Below are 12,076 nucleotides of genomic sequence, written 5' to 3' on the forward strand. Positions count from 1 at the left end.
TTTATCTCAATTACTTCTGCGAAGGTCTAGGGTTATCAGACAATAACAGTTGTTACAGCAAATCAAGTGTACTTACACGATGAAAGAATGACAGCATAACATCAACTTATATTCATTGGGAATAAATACGATAAAATTTAACAAAATGCAATAACCGTTGCCATATTAAAAATGAAAGTTCGGTGACAATTTTCATTTTGAAAACTGTATTTAATGGCATAACCGCTATATCAACAAATAGGGTAAAAGGGGAGCATAAAGGTAGGGCCACACATGGGTGAATAAAAAACGGAGGCAGACAAGCGTGTCGGCGTGTAGCGCGGCTTAGGGTCGTGCTTGTGTGCAGTGAAGCGTGCAGCCGGCGCGCCGGGCGCATGCAGCCGTGCACATATTACTGGATACGTGCGGTATCCATTACACGGCGGAAAAAGCGAATCGCCCAACGGCGTGAGTAATTGATTAACAGTATGAGAGGACGCGGTCGCGCCCGGTCGCGGGTCGACCTACACTGAGGGTCCTCACATCATCTTCAATCTTCATACATCTATATTGCCCTGGTACCGGACACAGGTAATCAGCGCGATTAAAAAAACAAGTGACCAGTCGTTTGGATTATTTTAATCCAAAAAACAAAGAAATTGTGTCATGAATATAACTTATTATAATAACAATATTTATGTCCTTTGTTCTTAATAATTTTTGAATGAGTAAAATAAAATAGAACTACGAAAATGTTTTCGGACAACAACCAATAGATGGAGCTACGTCCAAAGGAAAGATATATCTTTTCATAATTTAGGTTTTAACTTGACATAATTAATTCATTAAAAAAGAAAATAACAGTATAGCAAAGTATAACACGTATACACAATGCGATTATATTGTGTAAATAGTAAAAACACTCATCGACAACAATAGGCGAGGGCGCAAGAAGCGTTCCCTCGCGCAACGCAACATACATTATTCAAACCGCATCGTGCCATTGAGAGAGTACTTTGTGATTCCCATAACAATTAATACACAAAAGTTCCATTACAAAAACCTCGTGGAAGCTTACACTGGCATAGATTTCATTATAAAAGAGTATAAACTATGCGATTCTTAACATACTGTGAATTTTGACAAGTAAGTTTACACAGTTTCAACGATTTGTCAAACCAAGTTATCTTATTAGACGTTTTCAAAGTTAAATACAAACATATATTTAAAATAGACAAGTGAATGACTTTATTTCTACTGAACGAATACATGTGCAATAAAATGCACCGCACGCCTTTACTCAACGGTTTATTCTAGAGAGAGAAATAAAATAACATACCAACATAGCGAAAGGCGTTCACTTAAGGAAATAACCACGCGGGTGAACCCAAGCGCAACTTCATCCCTCCGCGTGTTCGTTCGCCCGGATTAATTCGTGTAATCTCAACTCGAATACCAGGAGAACAAAGCTTATAATCCTAGAGGTGTGAATTTCTCTTTCAATTGATAAATTATCAATTTCATGATTTGGTAATTCCGAATTTGCTCTATCTAAATTTGTTTAAATAGTAATTGCTAGGTATTAGTTTCATAGTCAGAATAAACTGATATACCACGAAAAGGCCCGTCGGGACATACGTTCCACATCCGTTGAGATAGCGCACCCTGGCTCATGTGTGAGCGTGAGGGTGCGAGAGGGAGAGGCACGCGCCCACCCTAGGGGTGTGAGTGAGAGGTGAATATTTCAGCGCGTCTGGCTACAAGATGGCAGACGTTTGCGGCCGATAGTTTATAGTTATTGCTAGTGAGTGCGATGTGCTCGTGGCTTTATCACATTGTTAGTTCTGTTATCCTGGTCCTAAGGATTAAGTGGAGATCACACTCATGTTCACAGTGCACACAATGAATGATCTGTTTTATTAAATAGATCGGTTTTCTTCCCATAAAGGCACATTTAACGAATTATAGATAGGTACACAAATATTAACTAATTTGACTTTTTATTGATAATCTTCATATTATTTTATTAATTTAACTGCTACCTGTCACAATATAGTGCAAAATTTATGTGTAAAATTTAGTACCGACTTGGCCAAGTAATCTTTTTACAAATCGAAAACTTCTACCGCCCTATCTAAATTCATAAGCAAATACTGTCTATTTTATTAACATAAATTAAAAAAAAAACATGAAGCAGTACAAGTTCTTTATTAATAAACGCTAGAACAAACCTTAAAGAAGTTTCACTTTACTTCCTAATAATAATAAAGTTGGCGAGTTAATGCCGCTTTAATTAAAAACAATGGCGGCGCGCGGGCGAGAAATTTATTTCTCCCATCTAGCAACTTCAAAGGGCCAAGAGGTGTCGCGCACGTAAATAAATCTTTGCCCGGGATAAAAGCGGGATAGGACGAGATCTATATAAATGTAGCGATTCATACGAGTTCCGTTTGATCGATCGCCTTCCACACGGCCTTGTTCAACTACGAGATATCTCCTTCGTTTCTGTCATAATCGAAATCTTTAAGGCTCTTTGTGACATTATAGGCTTGTTTTAGTAAATGTAATACTTTTTAATTATGAGTTACTGAATCACAAACAACTTAATATTTTAACCCGACGCGTAAAACACAAAGAAAAGTCTCCAATATGGACATACTTGCATACTTGATAGTATAACATAATTTATTACAAAACTAAATGTAACTGTAACGTAACTAAAATTAAGCTTATAAAGCTTACAGCTTAAACTCAAGCAAATGGTAGTCCATTAATAATATATGAAATTACGGATATAAAGTATGTGCACAAAGAGGGGAAGCGAGCTTCTCCCCTTGCGCTATAAATCAGGGGAAGTAAAGAAAGCTTTAGCGCTGATTTACCGGCGCGCCTTACAAGCGCTCGAGCAAACCAATGCTTAGTACTTCGCGACATATTTCTCGTAATATCGCTTTATTCATTTTATTAAATTACTAGCTGTTCCCATGCGACTTCATCCGCATATAATTATGGGAATTTTATTTTATTGTTTACATGAGTCAAATTATCAATAGCAAATGTCAAAATGACATGACATGACAAACCTTGACTATCTTGCTTCCTTGATGTTGGCAGCAATTTATGGTCTCTTTCCCACATTAGGGTTTTTATTCAAAATATTTATCTCCTAAGTTTATTGGCGTGAAAATATATAGCCTAAAGCGTGACGTAAGGGTAGAGCTTTTTATTAATAAAAGAATTATTAAAAAATATTCTGTAATTGCTGACATCTTAGGCAACAAAGAAGTGTGTTTACGCTTTATTGTATTAGTATAGATTGTAAATTAGTGCACAACTTCCTTACGTACTAGGTTGGCACTAAAGATATCGTATAGACTATTTTTAGAAGAAATCTACACTAAAGGATTACTTAAGTAACAATTAAACGACGTTAAGTCGGTTAATGTTTCATTCCTTTTCTGAGAAATGGTAGAATAAATTACTCGTAAACTCTCATCTCGACAGCAATCTTTATAAACTACAATAAAGTAAAAGAAACGTACACGTACTAACGTTGTAAATGATAGTAACGTTGAAAATGTGGCGTGAAATACTCCTCGGTACGTTTTGAGATATCCATCGTGACGAATTGCGAAATTTATATACGCCCAAAGGGATTACGTATACGTGACCAGAAAAGTTACAATAACTTACTACATTATATCCCTACCTTTACATTCTTGTGAGAATAAAACTCTTCATAACTACCATGAATTACTTTTTAAATAAATTAATACAACTAGCTTTAAAATACGAAAAAACAAAAGTGAGTAACCTATGTGTTTTTCCAGACTATCAGAGGATAGTCACGTCAAATTTCATCGAAATCCGTTCAGCCGTTTAGGCTACAAACTCTAACAAACATCCATCCATCTAAACTTTCGCATTTGCAATATTAGTAAGAAGTAATATTTAGTCATTGTTTGTTAAGATTACAATACTGATCTCATAAATCAGAATAACTAAAGATTTGAAACCATCAAAATCGCTACCAGTACGATTCAATTAAAAGTTTTATTAATTTAGCAAAGAATCACTCGCGAAACTCTTGTTCTTCGAAACGATTACGTCGTCGAAGAAAATTCATCTCATAAAATACAGAGATAAAGGCCGGCGGCGCAACCCGAACGGGGATCTTATTAAATATACTGTAATTGTTTGAGCTCGCAGGATGGAGATTAAATGGAAAACTTTTAAATTCTCGCTTTTCAAAAACATAAAAGGCAACGTCAAATTGGATAAATGTGATTTTTATAACGAATAGAGCACTTTGAAGTATAAAAAAAATTGTAATTGCTTTGAAATCACTTGGAATAACGTTGTTCTTTAACACATCTTTTTAAATGCCTAATCAGATGCTATAATAGATCCTTGAGACAGACAAGTTCTGATATCTTAGTACTTTGAATTAATACTACTCATATTATTTAACTAAGAGGTCACATTAAGAGTTATTGTTTCATTTATTTTGCATTCCTTTCTTTTTATTAATCTAATTTCATTTACTTTACATTAACAAAACCAATTGCCCTTCATATATCACTATCATAACAACCATTTAATGAAAAAAATGTAAACGTAAACCGAGTAATAAAATAGTTAAAACAAAGAATTGTAGTCGAGTTTAATTATTCAGAGTACACGGTACAAATAAATGGAGTCGTAATAAAAACGGGGCACGCTATTAGTTTGCACAAGGAGGCGATTAGTTCACAAAGTGGGGCTGTGCAATTAGCGGGCTAGCCCCGGGCTGCCCGCCTGGTATTCACGTTACAACATTCAATAATTAAATACTACACTATTATATGACAAATTATATGAATAAATTAAAGATTTGATATTGTCATTTATAAATGTTATGTCAAGGTTATATTATTGTAAAACATTTGTAAAATCTTAAGCTTATTTTGATTTCTTTTGGATTCTTTACCTCTTATGAAACAATATTAAATTATTGCGTATCATAGGTTTTCGAATTAGTTTAATTAACGGTTAAGATTAACCTTCAAGAAATTCTTATATTTAGTAGTAAAATCAAGACTGACTTTTAATTTAATGTTCATACTTTTAATATCAAATTAATTTAATGACGTGGCATTTTAAAAAAGGTTTTCTTTTTTAACGTTAGTTGATGCGTCTTGGGAGTACCAGGATTACATAACAGGAGAGAAGTAAAAGATTGCAACAGTAATGTAGCGAACGCTTCATGGCCCGCGAAGTGCGGTTTTAAAAATTTAAAAGCGGAGTTACGCTCGCCGTTGCTTTGTGTTTGCTAGTTTTAATGCACGGACGGTTCGTAAAACATTTGTAGAGCGAAACGTTCGCCTCCAAGCGTTTCCACGTTTCAAACAATAACCGACCCTTGTTGCCGAATCGAAACACTGAATAATTGTTAATCTATTTCTGTTTGTTTGTGCGCCTTTGTGCACTATTCCACGTATTAGAGTCACTATGGATATTTTAATATTGTTAACACACATTGATTGTCTATTTCCAATTCTGACTACACAAACTAACGGTATAATAAAATAACTTTGGACGTTATTGAACCGATTTATAATATCAATTTTTCTGATCAAAATGACTATATTTATAATGCAAATAAAGTCATTGATTACGGTGAAAATTAATCATACTAATATTATAAATACGAAAGTTTAGATGAATGGATGTTTGTTAGAGTTTGTAGCCTTAACAGCTGAACGGATTTTGATGAAATTTTGTATAAATGTAGAGGATGGTCTGGAAGAACACATAGACTGCTCACCTTTGTTTTTTTTTTCATACAACGCGGACGGAGTCGCGGACGAAAGCTAGTAAACTACAAATCACTTAAACATTAAAAGCTGATTTGTATCGATACGAATAGCGAAACTCCGTAATGCCAATAAAATATAAAGAAGTAATTACGTAAAGGAGGCCGTCGCGTCGGGCAAGCGTCGGGCGCTCTGAGCAGATTGTTTTCTAAGATAACAACAGCTAATAGATGAGATGGATTTTATCTGCGGCGATACACTAATTGCGTTTTGTATCTATGTTTTCATTCGACCAGCATTATCATGATTTAGCATCGAAAGCATTCTTTATCGCAACAACAAAGAGCAAAATCATGATGACAGGTGCACATTAAAGGCGCCATGTTTATTTCATGATTTTATCACTGATTAAAAAAAAGATGTATGTTGTAATGCAACTGGCCAGTACATAAATTACACTACGTTTTGTAAAAGTTATGAAAAATCAAATCACTAAACGGTAACCCTTCAACTGTAATTATAAAAGGAAGTTTTTATAAAATGCATTTAAAATTACATTTATATTTTTGTTTCTTAAGACTTTAAACGTTGAAGTTATGAAACAGACGCGCTCTGCCATTGTTCCACAAACCTCGTAATTTATTTTTACCCGCACGACCACCCGCTGTTGAACATTTTGTAGGTAGCCAACAACGGTATTAATTTTTCTCGATATCACATGAAATATAACATTGTAAAACATAATATCAAAGTTAGAAAGATATATGATATCTATAATTTGACGTAATGACAACAAAAGGCGCGAATACCCCAAATTAGGTACATTTCCCCTGTCCTTTTTAGGGCATTTAGCACAAGATTATTTCTGGAAACAGAGCGTTACGTCGGGACGTGTTGCTCTGCGTTGCTTCAAATATAAATTACATCGAGGTTATACTCCCAGTGGAGTGGAACATGCAGTTAGCAGTCGCAGCCGTGTGCAATCACCGGGTATTTTGCATCCCCACTGTGTGCAGCGTTCCCTCGCAATTTCCTGGGCACACTGTAATGCAAATAGTCTCATCTAGCGGAACAACCTCCTTAGTTTTTTGCTCGCCTAGTACTTACAATGACAAAACAGAAATAACCTCAATTTATTAAATAAAAAAATAGACATCAAACCGTCTAATACTTCTATAAGTACTTCTAGTAAGTCAGGAAAATATTAAGTAATAGCTTCCGCCCACGACTTCGTCCGCATGTAATAAAAAAAAATCAAAAGTGAGTAGCCTATGTGTTTTTCCAGACTACTACTACACCTACGCCAAATTCCTTGGAGATCCGTATAGTAGTTTAGGCTAGAAACTCTTACAAACATCCACCCATCCATCCATATATCAAGACTTTCGCATTTATAATATTAGAAAGATAAAATGTTTTCCCTACAATGTGGATTTAACAATTCATTTTCCACCAAAAATATCTCGAATAGCAGTTATAAACAACGAAAAGCTATTACAGAGCAGGTTTATGTCGCCGCGTCGACTGTCTCTCGGCTGTTCATGTGCGCTCGGAGACAATAAAGCGACGGCAATAAACCCCACAGCCGACGGCGACGCGCCTTTATCTACACTGGAATGAATCAATCAGCCGTCAAACTTGCCATCGTCTTTATCGCTTATTCGCATCGGAACTGAAGATAATCATGATCCTTTAACGACACATCTGTGCGTTCATAAACAATTCACATCGAGCTATAACCGTTGAGATGAATAGGTTAATAAAGTTACAGATAAGGGCTAAACCAGACGTGTAACTTAATGTCGTTTAAAAATAGCAGATATAAATCGCAATTCGCCGCACACGTTATTGAACGTGATGTTGGCCTTAATGCGGTCCCTAATGCTCGGTCTCACACTTCAATAGGCTGATGTAACTCGTTTAGCCGCACTCCAACAACCATTCCAAACGTTCAAATTCACACGCCGACTTCGCAAACAAAGAGATTATTGTCATTTTTTCAACGGTCGCACCTTGTAGTTTATGGCAAATTTGAGTTGACAGATAAGAATTTTTCCAAGATTTACTCCAAAAATGAGGAACGGAATTCCGTTTTATGCATATTTTTACATTAGTAGGAATTTAACAAAATTAAATTTCATCTTAAGCAATGTGACCAAAGATGGTACGTCATAATTTAGTACTAGTTCTTTCATTTGATAAAGTACTTTCGTTGTTATTGTAATTAAATTTAGTCCCTTCGTCATATTTCTTTGTTGTACGCACAAACAATTTAAGATTGATATAACGATTATCTGTGCCAATCGTTAGGTAATTCACTAGATCGCGTTATTAAAAGCAACGGACATTAATGTCGAACATTAAAAAGCTTGTATACAGAAATAAACAGCAAAGAACATACGTGTCTAATGCGCATTAGTGATGTACGTTAATGCATTGCGATAGCTGATGTAGCGACCGCAGCGCCGCGGCGGCTAACAATAAAACCGGCCGTAATAAAGTTCACACATCCCGCGCGGACTGCAAACAGAACAAAACCCTCACCTGTCCGGCCAGTTCGCGCTTACCTGAAAATAATAAAGAAAACTTATTTGAAGCTCGTGTTCGAATTTCGAAATAAATGTTTACCATATGGCATAACAAAATCGATTAGATATTAAAAAAAATTGCACAAATGCCCTTTGAGACATCAATCGACCTTTGACATTTGGTGTTGCAATAAACAATGATATAAGAGAAATTCTGTCAAAACATCTTATACTCGTGTATTCGTGTATTTAAATAAAGAAATGCTGTTTTTTATGTGTATCTCAAAATAAATAAACTAATAAAAACAACAATAAAAACACTTTTAAAATGTAACATCAAATTTGTACCTACTTAAATTATAAAATCGAATTTAATTCAACATTTTCTCAGAGTCATGTTCGAAATCAAATCAAACGGGCACTCGGGTTGGAATCGTGCATTTGGATTTATTTGTCGATCGTCTGTCATTGTGAATTGAACCCTAAAACGAGTTGAACAAGAATATAAATTGTCTGTCCGCTGTGAACAGACTTTGTATTCGTGTACTGAAGCGTGAGCAATCTAAAACGGCGAGTGTGCACAGTATACGGGGAGCTCGATTCGCGTGGCTTCTAACGTAGAAAATAAAAACGGGTCGCAAACGTTGGTGCTGGCGAGCGGGCCGTGGATTGTGCATTCCTATTGTATCCCGCGCTACCGAATGTCTATGACAAATAGTGACGCTAAAGGGCAGGCACTCGATTGTCTGGGGCTTGAATTGACAATCGAATGTTATTTATACTGGCCGTGTTTAAATCGACGCATAATTTACTAACTGACTACTCTTATTTTTGTACTGAAAAGCCAAATATTGTGGTTAATCCACTAGTCGTAGTTTGTGAAGAATTTTTAATAGTCATAATTTTTCCTACCTATACAGTAATTAAGGGTTGACGTTTTCTCCAACATTTGCGTTTCACTGATATACCAAGCATATAAAATATGACATAAACTATTGCAACGAATAAATTTTGAAAACGGTAGATAGAAAGTAAAACTTATTTCTCGACTATGAATTAAAATATTTGGGGTATTACAAAAATAAATGGACGTTTAATTCTTAATTGGTTTAAATTATTATATGTCGTATCGAACAACTTTTTTTCAATTGACCGGTTTTTTGCCAGCCATTTATTGCAAGTAAAAACAAAATATATCTCCGTATAACAAATTAAAAAATGATATCTACTATTTTGTATATGGATTACCATAAGTATTTTGTATTTAGGTAATACAGATATTTAAATTGAATTTTAATAATATAAGCATGATTTATTAATGTGTAAATAATTTATCTCACTTCCTGTTTATTTGTTATCAAAGATATTCGATAAGATAGTACCGTTTTATTGGCATTCCCAATAAGGTCTAAACATTGTCGTATTTTGTAGATTTTTCGTTGGGATTTGAACTGTTTTTTGTTAAAACAAATGTATGCAAATGTTATATCTTTTTCCAAGTGTCTATTCACAAACTTTCACTAACTGATCAGCAACAGGAATTATTATTCGCAATTTTTATCTTACATGCGCTTTCAATGTAGCAAATACAATTTATAATGATTTACGAGCAAATGTCAGATAGCAGATTAATTTATTATCCAACGGCCAGGTATAGCTGAATTCGTATATTAAATTAAATTGTACATTATGATTAATTTAGTATTAATTTATGTGTTTTTACTTTATTAATTTATTTATGTACGTAAATCTTGATTAAAAAGGAATATGGCCACTAACAAACATTTAAAAAAAGTTAACTATTTTTTATTAACATCGTCCATTACATTTGTATCTAGGACCACCAGGAGAGCATGAATAGAGTAGCGGTGAACTGGGAGGCGGCCGGCCGCAGCGCGCCAATTACAGCTGCGCGTCAACACTGATTTACGAGTACGATATAATGTCCGCGCGATGCCTTCACATTGTTTAAATGCCTCGCGTCGGATGAAATCCGCTCATCGTTCGTTGTACTTCTGTGAGCTCTTTATTCACATTCATTTTAAACCGTTGGCAATTCATGTTATACTGGTAGGTGATCTCCCCTATTAATTACGCAGCAGTTTTTTCATATAAGAACGGGCGCATAATGATGTAATTCATCATGACGACTAAATCTTTAGGAGGGGGAAAGTCCTCACAATTTGTTGAGTTGGCAAATGTTCATCAATCAGTGGAGCTACACCGTTATTGAGTCGAACGGTTATTTGGCAAGACCGACATGGTAATTAGTTGTTCAAACAAGTCAAAATAGCACTAATTAATAGGAACATAAAAAACGACTGTTTATGATAAATAAAGTATTAACACTGCTATTTCTTGTTTTAGATATACAAATGTTAATTTGATTATGTCAAAACGATCGATCGCTTCATTAGTGAAAAATTAATTATTCACGAAATGTTAATAACACATGTGTTAAAACAAAATTACAATAGTGTGTAACAAATTGTGACTTAACCCATAAAGTAAATCATCAAATTGTTTTTGTGTTCATACATCGATTATTCAATCTCTAATCGAGATGAATAATCGGAATATCGTTGTTTCAATAACCGTATATTTTAGTGATGCTCCGATGCCCGGCATTTAAAAGTTAATTACGTATAATTATCGATGCAACTACACGTTATTTAGTTTTTATAAGCTTCCCTGCGGGCGTAAATGGATGTCGGCTCGTAATTAAGTGCTTAATTTAAAAATTAACGATGCGAACTGGTTCTATAATAAAAAATAAAGAACGCCTCAGCTTCGACGTAAAGTCGTCTTGGGAATAATTTACAAGGCGGTGTTGGTACGATCGCCATTCGTGAGCAGAATGAACATCGGATAAAAAAAATATCAAAACACTGCGACCGTTGTATATCGTAAAAGATTTAGAAATAAGATTATTTTTAACGGAGACATGTGTATTGGTAAAATATGTACAGAAAAAGACATAGAAAATACGATCACATCGACAATGTGTTATAATTTCAAATAATTTAAATTCTTTTTTTTTTATAATGGCTTGAGACCTAAAAACATGTCAAAACTCCTTGAACAACCGTTCTGCAACCATAGCCGTATTAATAATATTACAAATGTGGTTACATAAATTTCCATTTACCATACACTGCTTTTATTATTTTTTGACATACACTTCATCAATATTAAAAAAACTAGCTTTCGCTCGCGACTCCGTCCGCGTAGGATTAAAAAAACAAAAGATGGTAGCCTATGTGTTCTTCCAGACTATCCTCTACATCTATACCAAATTTCATCGAAAACCGTTCAGTCGTTAAGGCTACAAACTCTAACAAACATCCATCCATCTAAACATTTGCATTTATAATATTAGTATGAAGTAGGATTCTAATGTCACATAATGCTCTATATTCAGGAGCATTAAGAAAGTATTTATAAAGCAAACACAAGCACAATTTAATTAATCAGAGTCATATACTCATGATTAATTTAATTTCTCCACACGGAGTTGATCTGTGTTATTCACATCTGGAAGCTGGCCACAAAACCACTAAGCAAACATGACTTAAGTATTCCACTGCCAAATAAATATTTCAGTCCCAAGAAATAAATTAATTCAAATATAAAAACGTAATTATACATTCAACCGAACATCAAAGTGATTTTGTTTGCACGAAAAGTATTTTATTTCAATCATCTGCTAAAAATACATATTCTACTACATATTCTATTCTATACATCATTCATCGCGCGGCTAGTACAGTGAAT

General features: G+C 34.6%; 1 protein-coding gene across 1 annotated transcript in view; it reads right to left on the reverse strand.

The window, feature by feature from the left end:
- LOC106102132 (zinc finger protein 609-like) overlaps nt 1–12,076 on the reverse strand; it is a 53,570-nt gene that overhangs the window by 34,261 nt on the left and 7,233 nt on the right. The window contains exon 3 of the mRNA XM_013281542.1: nt 8,319–8,341. Within this exon, the coding sequence (XP_013136996.1) occupies nt 8,319–8,341 (23 nt within the window). The remainder of the gene's footprint in view (nt 1–8,318; nt 8,342–12,076) is intronic.

The sequence above is a fragment of the Papilio polytes genome, unplaced genomic scaffold, assembly GCF_000836215.1.
Source record: "Papilio polytes unplaced genomic scaffold, Ppol_1.0 DF823923.1, whole genome shotgun sequence".
In the NCBI taxonomy this organism is placed as follows: Eukaryota; Metazoa; Arthropoda; class Insecta; order Lepidoptera; family Papilionidae; genus Papilio; species Papilio polytes.